The sequence below is a fragment of the Carettochelys insculpta genome, chromosome 12 (assembly GCF_033958435.1).
Source record: "Carettochelys insculpta isolate YL-2023 chromosome 12, ASM3395843v1, whole genome shotgun sequence".
Classification (NCBI taxonomy): domain Eukaryota; kingdom Metazoa; phylum Chordata; order Testudines; family Carettochelyidae; genus Carettochelys; species Carettochelys insculpta.
In genome coordinates this window covers 4,948,255-4,970,616 of record NC_134148.1, presented here as the reverse complement: position 1 = coordinate 4,970,616, position 22,362 = coordinate 4,948,255, and the positions used below count along the sequence as shown (strand labels likewise).

The following is a 22,362-nucleotide window of genomic DNA, read 5'->3' as shown; positions in this document are numbered from 1 at the left end:
CTTGGATAAACCCTCCCTGCCCCAGGCTTCCCAACAGCTGATGACTCTCCGCTAGTCTCCTGCAGATCCGGTGCAAGGGATGCAGAGTAACCTTCTTTCTGGTCTCCAGTCGTGCATTTTTGCAGCTGCCTGGGCCTCTTGCCTGCCCAGGTACCCGTGTCAGCCAGTCCCTTAGCTAGTGAACGCTGAATGTGTCCCCACAATCCCCTACTTAGCTCTGCTGACGGTGCCTGAGGGACCCTGCTTGGATCCCAGCCCCGTTGATTGGCGTGTGACGTGAGCCGGGGTGGGGCGACCTCGTGCATCGGGTAAGGAGCTGGGTGCTTCCGATCCCGACTCTGCCGCTGGCTTGAGCGGGGCTCCCATTCCGTGCCTTGCTTTCCCCTCGTGAATAATGGGGCGGACGCCCCTTGCCTTGCAGGACCCGCCTGGATGATGCTTTAATGCTGCATAAGAGATAAGCACTGAGCTGCCCCCATGCCCAGATTTGCAAACGGCATGAAGGCTTGCACTGGGGCATTGCGGCCTGGAAACTGCGCCTGCAGCCCCCCCATCCTGGCACATAACTGGGGAAGAGATTGAGGAAGAAGGTCCGAGAAGATCCCTTCCCTGGTTTCATAACTTTCCTGGCCAGCCTTTGGCTTCCGAAGGATCCAAGCGGTTGCCCAGATGGTGCCCAGTCGACGCTCGTCCCTAGCAGCGCCAGCTGTAGCACAGAGAACTGGCTGCCCCTGTATTTACAGTTATGTGTGCGTATGAATCTCCTGGGGGAACGCATGGCCCCGGGGCTCCGGGAAGCAGGAGACAGGGCCGTGAGGACGGCGCTCTGCTGGAAACAGGAGAACTAACGGCTATTGGCACCTAGCAATTGCGGAACAACCTGCGAAGGCTTCCAGGTTCTCCCAGCAGCGTCTTCCCGTAGCCTTGACTGCGTCACTTTACGTCAGGGGTTCCCAAACTTTTCGGCATCACGCCCCCCGCCCCTTTGATTTTTGAGAAACCCTCTCGCCCCCCAACCTCTTCTTTCCTGTCCTCCAACCCCCCCAACAAAAAATTCAATTTGTAATTTAAAATAAATGCACAAACTGGATGTAAAAATGTTATTTAAAATTACAAATAAGCATAAATAGTTTTTCTCAGCCCCTTGCGGGTGCCTGGTGCAGCCCCGGCTGGCCAGATGCCTGAGGCCCATGCCGGCCGCCAGAGCTGCCCGCGCCAGCTACCCACCTGCCCAAGCCCTGTGCTGCCAGAGCTGCCCGTCCAAGCCCCGCAGTGCCGAGGCCAGCCACCAGCCCGGCAAGGCCGGGGCCAGCCGCCCAAGCCCCTCAGCCTGCATCTAACCCCATCCTTCTCCTCCTTCCCCTCCCTGCCCCAACCCACACTCGCTCCCCGTTGCAGGAGGCAGCTAGCTCCATGTGGGTCTCTGCCGGCTGCCTGCTTTTTATAGTGACTGCGCCGGGTCGCCCACGTGAAATGGCAGGGGCTGAGAGCCGGAAGCAAAGGACAACCTTTTCTGTGGGGGGGTGGGAGGGTATGCTGGGGAGAAGGGGCTGGGTCGCCTCACCCCCACCCCCCGGAATTTCTTCACACCCTCCCGTTTGGGAAACCCTGCTTTAAGGCGTTGTCCACATGGCTTTGTGAGCCTGGCTGAGATTCAGGTTTAAGTCCAGTTCCTCCCCACACCCCTGCAGGCTTTCTGACGTGGGTCAGGTACCACTGAGGACTTGGGGGGCTGGGACCCCCTGGAGGTTAGAGGCCAAGCTTACGTCCTAGCCGGGTCCTCTCCCTTTGCAGCGCGGAGGCCGGTGAAGGTGCAGTCTGGATAGGAGGGTACGGGGGCATCAGCGTGGCTCTACCAGCAGCACCGACAGCCACGGCCAGCCCAGAGGCAAGGTGGGAGGGAGGGCCGGCTCCTGCCCCACATAGGACAGAAGGGGCGGGCTTAGGGTAGTCAGCCTTGGGGGTGTCCGTGCTCCCTCCGAGCCATGCGCAGAGCAGCGGCACAAGGGCATCTGCCCCCTTTGTTGGAGGGCCAGGGCTGTATCCTGCAGCATGGGGGCAGTGCAGTGCGGCCGTCCCCTCCATGCGTGAGCTGGGGAGGCCGGTCTGCTGTGGTCCTCGGAGGGCAGGGCCAGATGGTGGTTGATGGCCCCTACAGAGGTGCCGAAGTGATGGGCTTGGTGCACAGCTGACAGGTTCACCGGCCTGAGCCCTGCAGAATGGTGAGGATCACAGTACATCTCCCGTCGGGGATGGGCAAGCAGCTGCTGGAGGTGGGGTTTCGTAGGCCGCGTGATTGGGGATTTAATTAAAACACTTTGAGGGGCTATTTTCTGACCTGTGCATGTAAGTCGCTGCAGCCCCTACCAGGGCACATCCTGGTCCGTCCTGAAGCGTGTTCTGTCGCCCGTTCCCTGTGGGAGGGCTGGGTGCACTCAGCTCGTGAGCTCTGCCCAGGTTTGGGGGAGGAAGCTCTCTCGGGCGTGGGGAGGGGATCCGTTCAGAGCTTAGCCCACGCTTGTGGGCTTCCAAGCCAGCCTGGGAAGCTCAGACTCTGATACAAACCTCACCCTAAAATCAATGGATTTGCTTCCCTCTCCCCACCCCCGCAGAGCTCGGAAAGGTGAAGACTGTTTTGCAGGTCACGTTCTCACCATGGCTTGGTGCAGAGCACACAAGGCCAGGGTCTTGGGCCTGGGCCGTGCGCAGTGGTGAGATCAGCCTGCCCAGCACGGCAGGGTCCCGCACGGTGACTTACTGGAGGCATGCCCTGGGGAGCCCTGTCCCCGAGAGATGGGAGCAGCTGTTTGCCGTCTTGGACCCAGAGCTGAAGGGGATGTGGGTTAAGCTGAGCTGCGATCCCCCCCCGGTGTGTGCGGCACCCGTCCCTCATGGGCGGCCAGGGAGGGCACTGCAACCACGTCCCTTTCTCCCCAGACCTGAAGCCACCGAAAGGGGCAGCGCCCACCAGACGGTGTTGCTCTTGGAGGTGGGCTGAGACGGGTCAGGCCGGGTCACTCCCCAGAGCTCCCTCAGGCCTGCAGTGCAGCCAGGGACAGTGCTAATTCCCACCCACCTGCACCCACCCCCTCCGTGGCCTGGCTGAGACCTAGATCTGGGGGAAGGGGGTGTGGCAGGGCTGGCAATGAGACACGCACCATCCTCCCCCGCCTGTCGCCTGGCAGTGGGAGAACACCCCCCCCACCACCGCCAGCAGCCTGCTTGGGCTGCGGAGAGGAACCCGGCTGGTTTCACAGCTAGCACCCAGCAGCAGCTCGCTGGGGCGCAGACCAGGCTTCTGCATTTCTGAATGGCGCTCGGCAGCCGCATCCGCCTCCCCCAACCACTTCCTGTTTGCGCTATCAAATCGGTGCCTGGGGGCACTCGCCGGCTGGGGGGAAGGGGGCGGAATTGGTGCTGATTCTGAGTCTTTGGCCGCGTGCTTCCGCCGGTGTCGTGGCAGGGGGAGAAGCCGGTTGGACAACGTGCCCACCTACTCCCCAGTGGCAGGCATGCGTGGAGGAGGAGGCAGAGGGAAGCCATCTCTCCCTACACCACTCTATCTGTCCCCATGCCACCAGGCCCCACCAGCAAGAGGCCTGAGCCTGTAATTGACACGCCCGGTCAGTTTCAGCGCCCTGGTCCCATCCCTGGGGGAAGCCCTGGAAGGAATGTCTGTTTCATTCTGCTGCTGCTCCCAGTGTAGAGATAGTGCCTGGAGCTGCGCCGCCGGAGAGGGGCCCAGGAAAGAAGGGTGGAGTAGCCACCCGCAGACACCCAGAGCGGGCGGGAGGCCGGGGCAGGGTGGGAGGGCAGGAAGCTGTCGGGGGAGAGGCGAGTGCTTTGGCAGGGCAAAGGGAGAGAGAACAAGCTTCTTCTTTCTAATGACATGGGCAGGCCAGCTCCTCAGATTCATCAGACATCCACTAGGCTGCAGGGGGGCAACAAGTTAGGAACTAAGAGCCACGGACAAAGTACAGAGATCCGCGTATTATATATTTGTCTGTCTATCTATAGGTATATCTATCTAGATTGCAGTCCCCCCCGGCCCCCTCCTGCTCTAACTCAATGCCCTCCCCCAGAGCCAGGCACCCCCAGAGCCCCTGGCTCTAACTCAATGCTGGCAACTCACCGGAGCCGCCACCCCCGCCACGCGCTTCTCCCAGCCAGCACGGGGGCGCGTGAGCAGAACGGCGAACGGCTCTCCCGGCGTGCGGTTCCAAGCAGGAGCCTCATTTCGCGGCTCAAAGAGCCGCATGTGGCTGGAGCCGCTAGGCAGAGGCTGGTCTAAGCAAAGAGCTGCCCCCATCCCGCCACGCAGGGTATGGAGATGCCACCAGGGCCTCGCTGGAAAGGAGGGCTCGACCTCCTCTGCCAGGATGCTGCCCTAGGGTCTTGTTGTGGCCTACGAGGTGTCTGGCAGCATCTCCCAAGCCCTCCTGAAGAATGAGCTTTATTTGTGGGGTTGGCTGGGCCTCTGGAGCTGCCCTGGGGGCTGGTCGCCTGAGGGCTCGTCATGACAGTTCTCAGCATCTCCTCTCTCCTTCAGGTCTCATGGTCCCAAGTGACGTGTCCCTCCTGTGAGATTCGATCCCCGGACCCGCCGGAGACCATGTCAGGAGTGCAGGTAATGGCCTGTGCGTTGGGGTTGGGCGTGTGTGTGGGGTGAGGGGGGCGGCAAGCTGAGGCTGCAGCCCTGCTTGGCCTGGTGGGGGGCTGTGTTTGGGACCAGGCGCTGGCTGCTCCTTTCTGGAGGGCTCGCTGGTCCCGGGAACCTGTGCAAACGGCCTGACACTCGCGTGCCTGCACCCACAGGGCCCTGGCGCATGGTGTGGTCTGTCCTGCCAGCCTCAGGAGCCAGAGGGTTAAATCAGGACCTGCCCCACTCCCCTTCGCACCCTCTGTCCCTGAGTGGGGCTCTGAACTGGGGATTGGGCAGGGGCCCTGTGCGTCCCACGAGACAGCAGAAGCCCATCAGCCGTGGCATCTCCGTTTTCCTAATGAATCCTCCCTGCCAGCAGCCCAGGGTGGCTGGGAGCTCACTGGACAAGGGAAGGGGCCAGGGCCGTCACAGCTAAGTAATAAGCAGCAGGGACCCCGAGTCCCCTCCTCCATGCCCCCCAGCCCGGACACACGCGATCCCGCCTCTGTGACTTCCCCCCGTGAGGCCGTGTCGGAGGTTTGGCACCTGCTGGCAGGAGCTGAGTCCCTCAGCGGCTGAGGCCCTGTCCGTCTGTCCCTCTGGCAGGCCGTTTGGCCGTCCGGCACGGAGTGTATTGCCAAGTACAACTTCCACGGCACCGCCGAGCAGGACCTCCCGTTCTGCAAAGGGGACGTGCTCACCATCGTGGCTGTCACCAAGGTAACCGGCCCCGCCTGCCGCCACCCGGGGATGCCTGGCGATTCGCTGGGGGAACGTGCCCGTCGAGGCTGCTGGAGTGATTTGCGTCTCGGCATCCTGTCGTGCAGTGTTTTCGCGGGGGGGCTCGTTCCCAGCTTGTGCTGCAGGGAGCCACCCCCCATCAGACACCCCCAGGGCAGGGGGCAGCCAGACAGAACATTTCGGAACCCAAATAGGAGGAGGTGGAGGCAGGGGACTAGCCTCTTTCCCTGAGAAAGTGATCTGCAGAATGATAAAGTGGGGGACCCCCTGGCTGGCTTCAGGGGCCCTGGCCGCAGAGAGAAGCAATGCAGCCAACGCCCACTAGGGTGCGCTCCCTCCTGCACAAGCCCTGCCTGGATTCGCTCCCCAGGGTTGCAGCAGGGACAGGAAACCCGGCTGCCTTTTTAATTAACGTGCTCGGTATTTAAACCTCTCCGCAAATGTAAGCCAGCCGGGCGGGTCCCAGGGAGGCGGCCACTTGGGTGCAAAACGAGACATGGCCAGGAACAAGACTGTGCCTAGCGGCAGTGCTGGCACCTGGCGGGTGCCCTGGGTGTGGTTCCAGAGGTGCCCAGAGCACAGGCCGGGGTGGGGGTGGGGCATCTGTGAACTGAGCAGTGGCGTCAGAAACCTTGATAATGCGGGGGAGCAGATGGGGATTTTTTCCTGGGGAAAGATGGGGCTGGACAGCGCCTGCCGCCCGGACAGTCGTACAGCGGAGGCTTTGCCGGCTGACGCGTCCGGTTGACGCCGCAAAAGGAGGCCCACCCGGCCGAGGGATGTAGCGAAGCCGACCTCGCCCTGAGCGGAGGGAAAAGTCTTTCTATCCATCCAGCTGCTGCCTCTAGGGGAGGGCGGCGTCCGCCCCCCTCCGCCGACATGGGCAGCATCAGGGCGAAAGTGCAGCCTGGGTGGGAGCTCTGAGCCGGGGGTGAGGGTGGCAGGGAAAAGCCGAGGTACTGAAGGCTGCAGCTCATTCGCAGTCACTGCTTTTTTGCAAGTGGGGCTGGGTCAGTTAACTCTGTTTTGGTCAGAGTCCAGCTCTGCTGTTTCCAGCCTGCAGATGTCAATGGCCCCTTTGCAGGTCTAAGTGGATGCTGTCGTCTTCAGTGCCTGCGGGGCTGCTTGACTGTGAGCCGTTAAACAACTGCCCTGCGGCTCCCCAGAGGGGGCCGCACGTGTGTAGCATCGTTAGGGTTCCCCAAGATGAAAGGCGCTGCCTCGATGGAAGTGCTTTGCTCAACGGGATGGGAGCGGCTGGCACATGGGAGGTCGGTTCACTTCTGCGCTCCCTTTCCAGGATCCCAACTGGTACAAGGCCAAAAACAAGGTGGGCCGTGAGGGGATCATCCCTGCCAACTACGTCCAGAAGCGGGAGGGAGTGAAAGCCGGAACCAAGCTCAGTCTGATGCCGTGAGTACCCGCAGGAATAGGAGCATGACCCCTCCCACCGATCCCCACCAAGATCCTACGGTGCCTTGCGGTAGCCAGGGACCGGTGGCTCCGGAGCGAGGCTGGACTGGTTGAGTGCTGCCTGACAGGGGGCTTGAAAACCTTACTGAAGCCTTATAAACCAGAGAGGTAACACTGCCCAACCAGGGGAGGGGGCACGTCCCAAAATGGAACAGCATCAGTATCTGGGCTGGTGGCTTTCCCAGCCACGGAGAGGGAATCCACCTGGTGTCCGTCCCTGTGGCTGCAGGGTTGTGAGTAGCAGCAGTGCAACTGACTGCCTGCTTTGGAGAGCTGTGAGCATTGACGCAGGCGCTGCAGGCTCGGGAAGACGAATGCAGCAAAGGCTCACATTTGGAAGGGGCTTTTTGCAGCCCTTCACGCTTCCCGCCGGACCGAAGAGGAGGCGGCACATGGGGCTTGGAAAAGGATCCCCAAAGTTACTTGAGCAAAAGTCCGGCTGCTTTGGAGGGAAATGTACTTAAGTACAAGTTACCCGCGTTCCTCTGGGAAACTACTTGTGTAAAAGTACATCCACATCGCATCTAGGTTGTACTCAAGTATCCAGACGTGAGAGCAGCTGCACTTTTACTCAAGTAACTTTTGGGGTACTTCTTCCATCTGTGTTTTTTTTTTTGTGGGGGGGAGCCATTAATGTTCCAAGAATGTGGAACAAAAAGCCCCTGTAAGGCTGCTCCACATGGCTGCTACGTCCCCTTTCCTGGGTCCCCAGGCCAGCAGCCACCTCCTCGGCTTGTTTAACTTCCAGCTGCCAAATACAGGAGCCGTGCCTGGGATCTGCATCCAGCAGCGTTCCTCTGGGTGGCTGGGGGAGAGGGCAGGGGAATTCTGCTCTCGCTCACCAGCAGAGGCCGCTCAGGCCTCTTAGCAAGAGCAGTTACCGACTCCGGAGGAGCTGATGCAGTGAATGGCTGTCGCAGGCCGGCTCGGGCTGGGCAGAGCAGCCGGCAGGGCAGAGGAAGTCCCAGCGGGTGGAGTTAGGGGCAGCGTCTCATGGGAGGGGCGGATCGGTGATACTGTGAGATCTGGCTGTGCTGGGGTGTACGTTACATTTCCTGGTTCTCACAACACTCAGGGCTGGGTCAGTTTCAGAGGTGTGTGTGTGTGTGTGTGTGTGTGTTCCACTCACATGGTCCTGCTCACCAAGGGGCTGGCTCTGGTTAAACCCTCAGTTGCTGGGCTGCCGGGCACAGCAGGGCTGGTGTGTGACCTGGCCGATGGTTATCCGAGGCTCCGGTTGTACCGAGGCGGGTGGCCACCGCTGATTGATCTGGAGGGCCTCGCCCAGCGGGAAGGCCACACGGGGCTAGACGTCTGTTTGGGTAGCTGGGTCTCCTGCAGACACCCTCCTGTCGTTGTGATTGTCTCCCAGGCCGGGGCCTCCGCAGGGGGGCGCTTTCCCGGAGAGGGTCCCGCCATCCCCGTAGTCTTTAGGGCTGGAGGATGCACCCCCGGGGCTGGGACGTGCCGGCTTAGACAGCACTAGGCGAGCGCAGATCAGCAGCGTCCCAAGTGGCTTCTGATTCTTCCGGGCTGTGTTGCCCCGGGTCTGTGCTCATCGGTACAATCTGGGGTGTCCCGCTGGTGTGAGGCCTTGTGGGAGGGAGCGTGGTCGGCCGTGTTCACACAGGCAGTTCCCAGGACGGGGCAGGGCCATTTCCCTGCCCAGCTGTTCCTGTGCTTGGCCAGCTGTGCTGTTCAGCTCCTGTGTCTCCCTTACAGACCCTCCCGCTTCAGCCCCAGCTCCTCCCCATGGCATGAGTGACGCCCACACTGACCGGCTCCCCTGAACAATTTCCCTTGGGGCGGGGGCTGTGGGGCGGGATAAAGGGGCACCAGCAGAGCTGGGAGGGAGGGAAGGAGGGAGGGCTGGGCTGAGATCACTGGGGCTGTGGGTCGGGATAAAGGGGCACCAGCAGAGCTGGGAGGGAGGGCCGGGCTGGGACCATGGGGGCTGTGGGTTGGGATTGAGGGGCACCGGCAGAGCTGGGAGGGAGGGAGGGAGGGCTGGGCTGGGATCACTGGGGCTGTGGGTCGGGATTGAGGGGCACCGGCAGAGCTGGGAGGGAGGGCCGGGCTGGGATCACGGGGCTGTGGGTCGGGATTAAGGGGCTCTGGCAGAGCTGGGAGGGAGGGAGGGCCGGGCTGGGATCACGGGGCTGTGGGTCGGGATTGAGGGGCACCAGCAGAGCTGGGAGGGAGGGAGGGCTGGGCTTGGATCACGGGGCTGTGGGTCGGGATTGAGGGGCACCAGCAGAGCTGGGAGGGACGGAGGGCTGGGCTTGGATCACGGGGCTGTGGGTCGGGATTGAGGGGCACCAGCAGAGCTGGGAGGGAGGGCTGGGCTGGGATCACGGGGCTGTGGGTCGGGATTGAGGGGCTCCAGCAGAGCTGGGAGGAAGGGCTGGGCTGGGATCACGGGGCTGTGGGTCGGGATTGAGGGGCTCCAGCAGAGCTGGGAGGGAGGGCCGGGCTGGGATCACGGGGCTGTGGGTCGGGATTGAGGGGCTCCGGCAGAGCTGGGAGGGAGGGCCGGGCTGGGATCACTGGGGCTGTGGGTCGGGATTGAGGGGCTCCGGCAGAGCTGGGAGGAAGGGCCGGGCTGGGATCACTGGGGCTGTGGGTCGGGATTGAGGGGCTCCGGCAGAGCTGGGAGGGAGGGCTGGGCTGGGATCACGGGGCTGTGGGTCGGGATTGAGGGGCTCTGGCAGAGCTGGGAGGGAGGGCCGGGCTGGGATCACGGGGCTGTGGGTCGGGATTGAGGGGCTCCGGCAGAGCTGGGAGGGAGGGAGGGAGGGCTGGGCTGGGATCACGGGGCTGTGGGTCGGGATTGAGGGGCTCTGGCAGAGCTGGGAGGGAGGGCCGGGCTGGGATCACGGGGCTGTGGGTCGGGATTGAGGGGCTCTGGCAGAGCTGGGAGGGAGGGCCGGGCTGGGATCACGGGGCTGTGGGTCGGGATTGAGGGGCACCGGCAGGGCTGGGAGGGAGGGCCGGGCTGGGATCACGGGGCTGTGGGTCGGGATTGAGGGGCTCCGGCAGAGCTGGGAGGAAGGGCTGGGCTGGGATCACAGGGCTGTGGGTCGGGATTGAGGGGCTCTGGCAGAGCTGGGAGGGAGGGTCGGGATTGAGGGGCTCCGGCAGAGCTGGGAGGGAGGGCCGGGCTGGGATCACGGGGCTGTGGGTCGGGATTGAGGGGCTCCGGCAGAGCTGGGAGGAAGGGCCGGGCTGGGATCACGGGGCTGTGGGTCGGGATTGAGGGGCTCCGGCAGAGCTGGGAGGAAGGGCCGGGCTGGGATCACGGGGCTGTGGGTCGGGATTGAGGGGCTCCGGCAGAGCTGGGAGGAAGGGCCGGGCTGGGATCACGGGGCTGTGGGTCGGGATTGAGGGGCTCCGGCAGAGCTGGGAGGAAGGGCCGGGCTGGGATCACGGGGCTGTGGGTCGGGATTGAGGGGCTCCGGCAGAGCTGGGAGGAAGGGCCGGGCTGGGATCACGGGGCTGTGGGTCGGGATTGAGGGGCTCCGGCAGAGCTGGGAGGAAGGGCCGGGCTGGGATCACGGGGCTGTGGGTCGGGATTGAGGGGCTCCGGCAGAGCTGGGAGGGAGGGCTGGGCTGGGATCACGGGGCTGTGGGTCGGGATTGAGGGGCTCCGGCAGAGCTGGGAGGGAGGGAGGGAGGGAGGGCCGGGCTGGGATCACGGGGCTGTGGGTCGGGATTGAGGGGCTCTGGCAGAGCTGGGAGGGAGGGCCGGGCTGGGATCACGGGGCTGTGGGTCGGGATTGAGGGGCTCCGGCAGAGCTGGGAGGGAGGGCTGGGCTGGGATCACGGGGCTGTGGGTCGGGATTGAGGGGCTCCGGCAGAGCTGGGAGGGAGGGAGGGAGGGAGGGCCGGGCTGGGATCACGGGGCTGTGGGTCGGGATTGAGGGGCTCTGGCAGAGCTGGGAGGGAGGGCCGGGCTGGGATCACGGGGCTGTGGGTCGGGATTGAGGGGCTCCGGCAGAGCTGGGAGGGAGGGAGGGAGGGAGGGAGGGCCGGGCTGGGATCACGGGGCTGTGGGTCGGGATTGAGGGGCTCCGGCAGAGCTGGGAGGGAGGGAGGGAGGGAGGGCCGGGCTGGGATCACGGGGCTGTGGGTCGGGATTGAGGGGCTCCGGCAGAGCTGGGAGGGAGGGAGGGAGGGAGGGCCGGGCTGGGATCAAGGGGCTGTGGGTCGGGATTGAGGGGCACCGGCAGAGCTGGGAGGGAGGGCTGGGCTGGGATCACAGGGCTGTGGGTCGGGATTGAGGGGCTCCGGCAGAGCTGGGAGGGAGGGCCGGGCTGGGATCATGGGGCTGTGGGTCGGGATTGAGGGGCTCCGGCAGAGCTGGGAGGGAGGGCCGGGCTGGGATCACAGGGCTGTGGGTCGGGATTGAGGGGCTCCGGCAGAGCTGGGAGGGAGGGCCGGGCTGGGATCACGGGGCTGTGGGTCGGGATTGAGGGGCTCCGGCAGAGCTGGGAGGGAGGGCTGGGCTGGGATCACGGGGCTGTGGGTCGGGATTGAGGGGCTCCGGCAGAGCTGGGAGGGAGGGCTGGGCTGGGATCATGGGGCTGTGGGTCGGGATTGAGGGGCTCCGGCAGAGCTGGGAGGGAGGGCTGGGCTGGGATCACGGGGCTGTGGGTCGGGATTGAGGGGTACCGGCAGAGCTGGGAGGGAGGGCTGGGCTGGGATGACAGGGCTGTGGGTCGGGATTGAGGGGCTCCGGCAGAGCTGGGAGGAAGGGCTGGGCTGGGATCACGGGGCTGTGGGTCGGGATTGAGGGGCTCCGGCAGAGGTGGGAGGGAGGGCCGGGCTGGGATCACGGGGCTGTGGGTCGGGATTGAGGGGCTCCGGCAGAGCTGGGAGGGAGGGCTGGGCTGGGATCACGGGGCTGTGGGTCGGGATTGAGGGGCTCTGGCAGAGCTGGGAGGGAGGGCCGGGCTGGGATCACAGGGCTGTGGGTCGGGATTGAGGGGCTCCGGCAGAGCTGGGAGGGAGGGCCGGGCTGGGATCACAGGGCTGTGGGTCGGGATTGAGGGGCTCCGGCAGAGCTGGGAGGGAGGGCCGGGCTGGGATCACTGGGGCTGTGGGTCGGGATTGAGGGGCTCCGGCAGAGCTGGGAGGGAGGGCTGGGCTGGGATCACGGGGCTGTGGGTCGGGATTGAGGGGCTCCGGCAGAGCTGGGAGGACCCTTGGCCTTGCCGGCCCCAGCTCTGTTCCCCTCGTGCATGGAGCAGTGACTTCACCCCGGCTCTCTCCTCCCTGCCCCAGCTGGTTCCATGGGAAGATCACACGGGAGCAGGCCGAGCGGCTGCTCTACCCGCCAGAGACGGGCCTTTTCCTGGTGCGGGAGAGCACCAACTACCCGGGGGACTACACCCTGTGCGTGAGCTGCGAGGGCAAGGTGGAGCACTACCGCATCATCTACTCGGCCAGCAAGCTCAGCATCGACGAGGAGGTCTACTTCGAGAACCTCATGCAGCTGGTGGAGGTGAGCCCGGGGGAAGGGGCTCCCCAGAAGCCCAGCCTGGCCGGCTCTCCGAGCTTCCCCCCCGTGTGAGACCGGCCTAGGCTCCCTGCGGTTGCACCTGAGCCGCCGGCGTAGCTGCTCCGAGTTTGCATAAAGATTTGCTTTCCAAATCCCGGTGCGCCCGGCTCTAAGGCGAGCACGCTGCCGTGGCCGCCTGGCTCACCACCGAGCCCTGCGCTCAGGGATTGGAGGCTCACCCCTGCTCTGTGGGCCACCCAGGGTGATGGTGCATCAGTGGCAGGGTTCCTGCTAATTCCCCCCCCAAAGGGCGGAATAAATTTTATGCACAGCAAGGCCCGTGCGGATACGCACCACAGCTAGAAGCACACGCTGCTGGCCCTCTGCTGATCAGCTGGGCGGCACCTGACTCGCTCCTGGCTGCCCAAGCACTCATCTGGCGGGGAACACTGGTCATGGGCCGGTTCCTGCTGCCTGGCCCTGCGGAGCTGCCGGTCTCCGAGCTGGGCCGGATCCTGCTTGTCTGCACCAACGCAACTGCACCCTCCCTTCCCTCAGCCCACTCCCCGCCCCCCCCCACCCCACTGGCGCTCAGCACAGGCTGCGGTTAGCCGGGCGCAGCCTGGCTTGCTCTGATAATGATTCTGACGAACCTGCTGAGCACTTCCTGCCTCTGGGGGCCGCCCCCCCCAGCAGGGCCAGGAAGAGGCTCCTCGCTGGGAGGTCCCAGGCCTCTCTCAGGAGCCAGGCAGGCTGGGGCAGGGGAGCGAGTCGCCCGCAGAGATTTGCGTGGGTTCCTCTTTTGTGCACGGCTTGTGAGCGGCCCGGGAGGTGGGGGAAGTCCTGGTGCAGCATCTCCAGGAGGCTGAAGAATGCACCTGCTCTCCCGCAGCCAAGTCGGGGTGGGCGTGGCAGGGCCAGAGCTCACCTGGGCTCCCACTGGGCTCTCCCAGGCCAAAGCTCAGCACCAGCACCGGTGCTGCCCAAGCTGCAAGGCGGGTGCAAGAGAAGAGCCGGGGAGCTGGGTGGGTTCCTGGATTCCTCCTCCTTTCCAGGGCCCAGCCTGCGAGGCCGGCTGCTCTGCCCCCCAGGGGCCAGCTGGTCCGTTCTTGTCCTTGCACTGCCCCCTGGTGGTCAGGCTCTGCCACTGCACCGCACACGGCCTGTCTCTGCCGGTTCCTTCCCACCCGGCTGGCCCTGGAGGGTGATGCCTGGGGTGCTGGAAGGCCGGGCACTTGGCAAAGTCCATGGCTGGGCCACCTGCATTGTCCCAGTTGGTGGACACGGACCGGCGGGGCTGGAGTCGCTGGGGGAGGCTGGGCTCTGAACTAGGGAGGGGCCTTTGGCACAAGCACTGGGGGAAGGTCGGAATAGCTGTACTGGGGGGCTGGCTGGGCTGGGGGCGGGTATTGGCAAAGCCGGGGAAGGGCTGGGGGGTAGCAACGAGGCGGGGGAGGAGCTGCGGGTCAGAGCTGGGGGGAAGCGATGAGGCAGGGGAGGGGCTGGGGGTCAGGGCTGGGGGGTAGCGAGGAGGCGGGGGAGGGGCTGGGGGGTAGCGACGAGCAGGGGAGGAGCCGCGGGTCAGAGCTGGGGGGGTAGCGATGAGGCGGGGGAGGTGCTGGGGGTCAGGGCTGGGGGGTAGCGAGGAGGCGGGGGAGGGGCTGGGGGTCAGGGCTGGGGGGAAGCGATGAGGCAGGGGAGGGGCTGGGGGTCAGGGCTGGGGGGTAGCGAGGAGGCGGGGGAGGGGCTGGGGGGTAGCAATGAGGCAGGGGAGGGGCTGCGGGTCAGGGCTGGGGGGTAGCGAGGAGGCGGGGGAGGGGCTGGGGGGTAGCGACGAGCAGGGGAGGAGCCGCGGGTCAGAGCTGGGGGGGTAGCGATGAGGCGGGGGAGGTGCTGGGGGTCAGGGCTGGGGGGTAGCGATGAGGCGGGGGAGGTGCTGGTGGGGGTAGCAGCGAGGCAGGGGAGGGGCTGCGGCTCAGGCCTGGGATGGCACTGGCAGAATTGGGGAGTCAGAACCAGATTCGGGGGAGGGGTTGTCCGTCAGGGTTGTGGTGCTCGGAGGCAGACTGGGCTCACCCCCCTGCCCCCGATGCAGCTCCTTTACCTTCATGCGCACACAAATCCCCTGGGTAGGAACGTCAGACAAACCCTGTGGTGGCAGAGCTGGGTTGTATGGGGGCCTCCCTCCCTCCCTCCACGAGCCCCCCAGCCTGGCGCTGCAGCCCTGGCCCCGGGGAGGGACCCAGATTGTTTGCCCAGGGGGTCAGTCTACTTGGCCCATCCCAACCTTTAGAGAGAAGTGGGTTGTAAATCTCACTGGCTCCTTCGGTCTCTCCCTGAGCTGCTCCCCAACCCAGCGCGGGGGGACCAGAACTGTCCCTTGCAGCCTCCAGGCAGCAGCTGGGGGGAATCACACAGCCAGTCAGTGGCAGAGCCAGGATCGGCCCCCAGCCGTCCTGAGTTGGGGCCAGGGGCCTTAGGTCCGGCTGGGCTCTCACCTCCTGCTTCTCCCCCGGCAGCATTACACCACGGACGCGGACGGGCTGTGCACACGCCTCATCAAGCCCAAGCTGATGGAGGGGACGGTGGCGGCGCAGGACGAGTTCTCCAGAAGTGAGTGCTCCCCCGCCCGGCTGGGAACATCAGTAGCCTCCCCCGCTGCTGCCCCTCTGCCCGGCTCATCTCTCCCCTTCCTCTTGCAGGCGGCTGGGCCCTCAACATGAAGGACCTGAAGCTTCTGCAGACCATCGGCAAAGGGGAGTTCGGAGGTGGGTCAGGTCGGGTCAGCCTTTGTGCTCTGCTCTTGGAGGGGGGCTGCAGGGGGTTGGCTCCTTCCCCGGATCCGGGCTGCTCTGCCACCCTGGGTGATGCACCCAACAAGTTACTTGAGTAAAAGGGCAGCGGCTGGCCCTTCTGGGTACTTGAGTACACTAAAGAGGTAGTGTGTGTGTACTCAAGTAGTTTTCCCGAGGGACACGGGGTGACTGGTACTTAAGTACACCCCTCCCCAGCCCAGCTGCACTTGATTCAAGTCACTTTTGGGGCACTGTTCCCACCTCTCCTCCCAGGGCAGCAGGAACCCAGTGGGGCTCTGGTTGTGGCAGCGCCCCCTTGCCCATGACCAGCCCCTTCCAAGGCTCTTTGGGGCTGTGCTGGTTATGGCCGCTGCCCTAATCCCAGCCGGTCTCGGCCCCGTGTTCCGGTGGCAGGCGGCCGAGATCCCCCCGCCCGGGATTAGAACTTGGGACTCCAGGCTCTGAACCTTCCTCCCAAACGCTTCTCCGGGCCATGGCTGGGTGGGTGGCCGGAGGTTCTCCAGGTGTCTTCAGTCTCCGTCTCCTCCTCAGACGTGATGCTGGGTGATTACCGCGGCAACAAGGTGGCCGTGAAGTGCATCAAACACGACGCCACAGCTCAGGCCTTTGTGGCCGAGGCCTCGGTGATGACGTGAGTGTCGCCAGAGGGGGAAGGGGGCCGGGAGGGGGAGGGGGCTCAGCACAGGGAGGGAAGGAGGAGCCCCGGGGCGCGAGTGGGGCTTGGGGGACGGCGCGTGGGAGCGGCAAGTCCCCCAGCGCCGGCTCAGGCTGCGGTGAAATGGCTGGGGCCGGGGGCTGCCAGGCCAGGCTCTGAGCTCCCCCCGCGGCTTGACTTTGCAGGCAGCTCCGGCACAGCAACCTGGTGCAGCTGCTGGGCGTGATCGTGGAGGAGAAGAGCGGCCTCTACATCGTCACCGAATACATGGCAAAGGTGAGGCCCTGGGGCTCGGGCAGGCTGTGGGGTCCAGGGTTATCCCCCAGCCCCGACTCTATCCCCCTCTTCCTGTCCTGGGTCCTCTCCTGAGACTGGCATCTGGACCTCGCTGGCTGCACCGCCCCCTGGCTCCAGAGCCTGCAGCAACCGCCCAGTGGACAAGCCAGCTTTGTCCAGCACTGAGTACCGCAGGCCCCTTCCCTGGCATTGCCAGCAGAACTCTGCGGCTGGGCGCCTGCAGACCCACCTGCTCCTGGATCCTCCTTCCCCTCCCGGGGGGCTTTCGCTGGTTCCTGGCCGGTGCCCTCATCTGCAGCACCCAGCCCGGCTGGTCCCCGCGGAGCCGGCAGCCAGAGGAACGTGCCACTCACCCGGGGAGCAGCTGGGCGCCCCAGGCTCTGTCCAGCACTGGGAGAGGCATCAGGGACTCCTGGGGCCGTCAGCCACCGTCACCTGTCCGCAGCGATGGAGGGGAAGGAGCTGGCGTCTTCCAGTTCTTGTACGCAAATGGGAGGCCCCGGCGTGGACACCTGCTGGGGTCCCCCCCGTCGTCACCCCGCAGCGGCTTGGACAAGCGGGAGGCTTCATCGTGGAGGGAGCTCAGCTGGGAGGCTGGGGGCAAACCCTTGAGGCAAGCACTGTGGGGAGATGCCCCATTGGACCTGGGACCTGCGGCACCACAGCACTGCAGGGCCTTGAGGGAGCTGATCCGTCCCCAAGTGAAGGAGCCCTCTGCTCTCCCAGCCCCACCGTCGTCTTCTGGATCCAGCCAGCTCAGCGTGGCCTGGGCAGGGCCGCCGGGGCTCACAGGCTGGCTCTGACGGGCCCGTCTCGCTCTCTCGCCAGGGAAGCCTCGTCGATTACCTGCGATCCCGAGGGAGGTCTGTGCTAGGAGGCGACTGTCTGCTCAAATTCTGCTTGTAAGTACGCGGCCGGGCTGCCAGGACCCGGGTCCGTGAGAGCGGAGGTGGGGAGTTCGTACCCTTGCGTCAGATCCTCAGGGGTCTGGTCTGCTGCTGGCTGCTTCTGCTGCCCCACGGAGCCAGGACAGCCCCATTCTGTCCCATCCCTCCGTCGGCAGCACAGCCAGGCCTGTCCAGGGCTCCTTGCTCCCGCCTCCCCTGGCACTAGCCAGAGGGATATGTTCCCCGGCAGCCTGGTGCCAAGGGGGGATTTGCTGGCAGACCCAAGGATGGAGTGGTGGGAGGGCCATGCCACCTGGGGACCAACTGTGATGGGCCTTTGGCAGATATACAGCTAATGCTTGAGATACGTGCAATCGAGTTGCACATCTCTTGGGTTAACGCAACTGCCGCCCCTGAGAGGGGCGGTTTCCCAGTCCCCAGAGTGGTGGGTAGCTGGGAACAAGGCGGCAGCCTGGCTCCCATCTCCCCTCTGCTTGCAGAGAGGGGAAACTGAGCAGAGCAACAGCCCTGGTTAGTTTCCTGGCTCCCAGGAGTGGAGGGGAGCCAGGCTGCCCCTGGTTCCCAGCTCCCCTCCACTGGCTGGAGCCAGGAAACTGACCAAGGCTGCTGCCCTGCTCGGTTTCCCCTCTCTGGAAGCAGAGGGGAGATGGGAGCCGAGCTGCAGCCTTGTTCCCAGCTCCTCACTGCTTGTGGGACCCGGGAAACTGACCAGGTGGTAGGGAGATGAGAACCAGGCTGCCCCCTGGGTCCAGCTGGAGCAGAGCTGGTCAGTTTCCCAGCTCCTGCAAGCCCATGGGAGCTGGGCACCAGGCTGCAGCCTGGCTCCCAGCTCCCCTTTGCTGGCGGTACTGGAAAATTGATCAGCCGTGAGCTGGTCATTTTTGTGGTCCTGTAAGCCACGGGGAGACTGGAATGAGGCTGCTGCTTGCTTCCCGGCTCCCCACTTCTTAGGGGACCTGGGAAACTGACCAGCCATGAGCTGGTCAGTTTCCTGTGTCCCGCAAGCTTCCCAGAACCAGGAACTAGGCTGCCTCCTGGTTCCTGGCTCCCTGCCGCTCTGGGAGCCAGGAAACTGACCAGCCCTGGGGACCAGCTGCAGCCTGGCTCCCGGCTCCCCGCGACTCGCATGGAAATTTGAATTACACAGGGGTTGCAGAAATGCAATTCCTGTGTAACTCGAGTGTTTACTGTACCCCTGAGGTCACAGGGTCGAGCCCAGCCGATCACTTACTTGCTCTGATCTGTTGTCTGCTCAGTGGCTTCTGTAAAATGACCAAGGCGAGTCTCGGGCCACTTCCTAGAGCTGCGTTTCTAAAACTCTTTGGGACCACGGCACGCCAAACAATAACAGATTTTGTGCGGAAAACCTACGAAAATTTTCTTTAAAAAAATTGTTGTGAAACCAAAAAAAAAAACAAAAAACCAGCAATATATCCAGCAAAACCAAAGCGAAGTCATTTAATTGGGTATCAGAGCAACAAAGACATCACACGTATCAGAGAGGGCTAGCCGTGTGAGTCTGTGTCTTTAAAAACAACAAGAAGTCCTGTGGCACCTTAGAGACTAACAGCTATTTTGGAGCATCAGCTTTCGTGGGCAGAGACCCGCTTCGGCAGATGCAAGCAGGTCTTTGCCCACGAAAGCTTATGCCCCAAAGAAGTCACAGGGTATCTGGTTTTAATAACAGAAAATATAAACTTTGAATTATTTTACCCAACGCACGGCACGCCTACGAGTCGGTCACGGAATACAGTTTAAGAAACACTGTCTTGGAAGACACCAAGTCTTTGGTGTGAACTGGTCTCCTTCCTGTGGCGTGAATGAATGGTGGGACAGACCTCCCCAAAGGGGTCCCTCCAGCCTTACCAGCAAGGGGCAGGAGGTGTGGGGGCCCCTCCTTTAACTGGGCGGTGGATGACCAGCCAGTCCTGAGCCCCGCTGGGTCCTTAAGCCTGTTGTTCTTTCTCTGCCACCCCACCAGAGACGTCTGTGAAGCTATGGAGTACCTGGAAGCCAACAACTTCGTCCACCGGGACCTGGCGGCGAGGAACGTGCTGGTCTCGGAGGACAACATCGCCAAGGTCAGCGACTTCGGGCTGACCAAGGAGGCGTCGTCCACTCAGGACACGGGGAAGCTCCCGGTGAAATGGACAGCGCCGGAAGCACTTAGGGAAAAGGTGAGTGGAATTCGGGGCGGCCTGCCCAGGGGATCAGGAGACCCTGGCTGTGCCCCAGAGCTCACCTGACCACAGGGAGATGCTCGCCCTGGCAGGACCAGTCTGGCGTGTTCAAGACACAACAGTCCTGCCCCCCCGTGTGGACTGGGGGGCCCCAGGGCAGAGCCGCCCCAGAGCTGTGGGAGGAAATATTGGCCTCAAGTTATGGAAGCCGCTGCCCGGGGAGGGAATCTCTTAACCCCCCTCCTCTGTGGACTCGGGGCAGCTGCTCCGGCTCGCGGGGGTCCCAGCAGAGGCTCCCTCTGGCGAGTGCGGGCAGGCAGCCCTATGCTGAATTAGCCAGGGAGGTGTCATGGCTTCCCCTGCTTGGTGGTGGGTCCCCCACCGCCTGACCCCTCTGCGGCCGGCTCTGCCCCCTGCAGAAATTCTCCACCAAGTCGGATGTGTGGAGCTTCGGAATCCTCCTCTGGGAAATCTACTCCTTCGGGCGAGTGCCTTATCCGAGAATTGTAAGTGCCACTGCCGGCTCCCTGCCCCCCCCGCAGGGGCCACTGCTTCAGCCAGCCTGGGCCTGGGCAGGGGGCGTGGATGGAGAAGCCCCACCCATGGGGGTGAAGACCTGGGCCAGAGGGGAGGGTTACATGTCACTCAGGTCGCTGGCTCCTCCCTTTCTCTCACCCTGCCCACCCAGTCGGCCCCCAGGCCCTGCCCATTGTTTCTTCCCCTTGTGTGAACCCTCCTCCAGCCCCCCACTTTCCAGGTCGAGGTTTCAAGCCCCTCGGATGCTGCCTGGCTCTGCCCTGGTCCCTTACCAGAGGCGGCGTGTGATGGGAAGAGCCCTGGGGGAGCCCGTGTGCCAGCCCCTCCCCCAAACAAGGGGCCAGAAGCCGGTGGGGTCAGAGCCTCTGGATGGCCCAGGGGACCAGCGGGGGAGCCTGGCGCAGGCGGGAGGTGGAACAGCACAGCTGGGGAGTAGCTCCGTTTGCCCTGGTGAGGATGGGGCGGGTCTGGTTCCCGCAGCCAGCACCAGGCCCTGCTGCTCCCTTGAGCTGTGTTGCTTGGGAAAAAGCTGGGGCAGGGCTGGGCAGGGGGCGGGGCAAGGCAGAGGGTAGGTCAGGAAGGGGCGGGGCTGAGGCAGGTGAAGGGAGGGGTGGGGCCAGGTGTATATCTCAGGGATGGCTTGTCCTGGCCTTCCCCGGGGCTGGGGACAGTCAGATGCCTGGTGCGCCCCCCCCTGCCCCAGCGTCCCTCCTCAGCAGTTGCCCTGTCCCTTACGGCCTTCCCTTTACTGCCACCATCGGTGCCAGCTGCCCCCGCAGCCCATGGACCCTGGAGCGCAGTCCCCGGACACCTGCTGCTCCTGCCGGCAAGGGGTGGCCCTGGGGCGTTGCAGAGCTCTGGCACTGCTGTCATGCAAATACCAGTGGGGCGCAAGGAGCACAGAAGCCCCCACTGCTGCAGAGGCAGGGCCGGGAGCCCCCGGTGGGGGGGTGTAACCCATGTTTAGCAGTCGCCCTCAGGGGCCTGACCTGGGAGCGGGGGGTCCCCACGGTCTGACCGAGGGCGCCCAGGGGCTTAAGGAGCCGCCTCTCCCTGGCAGCCTCTGAAGGACGTCGTTCCCCGCGTGGAGAAGGGCTACAAGATGGACGCCCCTGACGGCTGCCCCCCGGTCGTCTACGAGGTGATGAAGAAGTGCTGGCATCTGGACCCCGGCATCCGGCCTTCCTTCCACCAACTCCAGGAACAGCTAGAGCATATCAAAGGCGAGCTCTACCTGTGAGGCGGGGGGGGCGGGGCTCCCTCGAGACACCCCGCCCCCTGCTCCCTTCGTCCCCGCCCCCCCCACACGGGGGAGGGGCTGGGGCGGGGGGTGGGAGGGGAGAAGGACTGAGCGAGTTGCTGGACCTGCTGAGGCGCCCCACCCCGGAACTCTTCTACAGAGACGCATTGGACTTGTGTGTGCCCGGCCCGGGCCTGCCTCGTCCCCTTCCGCCCGCCGTTAACGCCACCCGGCTCCCTCGGGCCGGGCCGGCCAGAAACGCACCAGGCGAGGTCATGTCTGCCAGGCTGCCCCTGTCTCCTTGCCCCTGTAGACCCCAAACCCGGACGGGAACCCTAATATTTTAGTGGCACGTTGGTCCCTTTCCCCTCCACCCCGCCTCCCTGTCCCCTTCCAACCCAGCCTTCCCCACAGATTTCCTCCTCCTGGCCTCCACCCACGGTTTCTTCCCAAGATCACACCTCCGCTTCTCCAGCCTGCAGGATTGTGACCGAGGGTGCAACTGACAGCACGAGGAGGCGAGATGGGGGCGAAGGGGAGGGTATATGGGGTGTCCTATTTCTTGGGGGGTGTTTCCCGCTCCTCACCCGATTCCCGCCACGGCGTTCAAAACCTTCCGATTTAGTTGGTTTTTCTCTTGTTTCGGGGGGGGGGGGGGTATTTTTTATTATTTCAAACGGAACCAGGGCCCGGCCAAGCACCGGGGTTTTACTAAAGTACGAATCTCTTATTTTTTAACGTAATTGAAAAAAAAAAAAAACGAAAAAAAGGTTGAGGGGGAAAAAAAAAAATAAGCGAGAAGCAAATCGGCCCGCCCAGAAGAAAGGAGGGGAGGAAAGTCCCGAGCCCGCTCTCTAGAGCGGGTGAAATCACTGAGAAGCCCAGGCCGAGCGTTGAATTGTTTTGCTTTGACTTATTGCGGTGTGTTGCATGCCATTCCCAGAGGCCTTTACCAGTCCTGTCCAGTGCTTTATTCTCATGTAACGCTGCCAACTGTGAGATTAAACTGTAATAAAACCATTCCATACGGACACACAAGCCCGCTTCCCTCGGTGTCTTTCTCTGCCTCCCTCCTCGGGGGCGGCGTTTCACCCAGAGGCCGGGGGAGGTGAGAAGGGTGCTGGACAGCCAGACGCTGGCAGAGTGTCATGTTTGCCGCCATAGGGACCGGTGCTCCCTGGAAGAAAATTTATTCTGCCCAGGGATGGAAAAAACGAGAGGGAACGTTCCTAGGGACCCATCTGCCTGGCTCGTCCAATCGGCTGCTCTCCCAAACTAACCTCTTACCTAGCTCCTTCCATCTGGAGAGCTCTGCAAGAGGGGGTGTTTTGGGAATGGGTCCTGGGGGCATGGTGAGATTGACTTGCCCTTGG

General features: G+C 64.0%; 1 protein-coding gene across 1 annotated transcript in view; it reads left to right on the top strand.

Annotated features, from left to right (window-relative positions):
• CSK (C-terminal Src kinase) overlaps positions 1 to 22,027 on the top strand; it is a 69,663-nt gene extending 47,636 nt beyond the window's left edge. Inside the window, exons 2-13 of the mRNA XM_075006468.1 lie at positions 4,550 to 4,627; positions 5,249 to 5,362; positions 6,684 to 6,796; positions 12,140 to 12,359; positions 14,876 to 14,969; positions 15,059 to 15,124; positions 15,704 to 15,803; positions 16,013 to 16,103; positions 16,953 to 17,026; positions 19,014 to 19,209; positions 19,632 to 19,718; positions 20,810 to 22,027. Of these exons, the coding sequence (XP_074862569.1) occupies positions 4,613 to 4,627; positions 5,249 to 5,362; positions 6,684 to 6,796; positions 12,140 to 12,359; positions 14,876 to 14,969; positions 15,059 to 15,124; positions 15,704 to 15,803; positions 16,013 to 16,103; positions 16,953 to 17,026; positions 19,014 to 19,209; positions 19,632 to 19,718; positions 20,810 to 20,989 (1,350 nt within the window). The 5' untranslated portion in view covers positions 4,550 to 4,612 and the 3' untranslated portion in view covers positions 20,990 to 22,027. The remainder of the gene's footprint in view (positions 1 to 4,549; positions 4,628 to 5,248; positions 5,363 to 6,683; positions 6,797 to 12,139; positions 12,360 to 14,875; positions 14,970 to 15,058; positions 15,125 to 15,703; positions 15,804 to 16,012; positions 16,104 to 16,952; positions 17,027 to 19,013; positions 19,210 to 19,631; positions 19,719 to 20,809) is intronic.
• Positions 22,028 to 22,362: the final 335 nt, after the last annotated feature.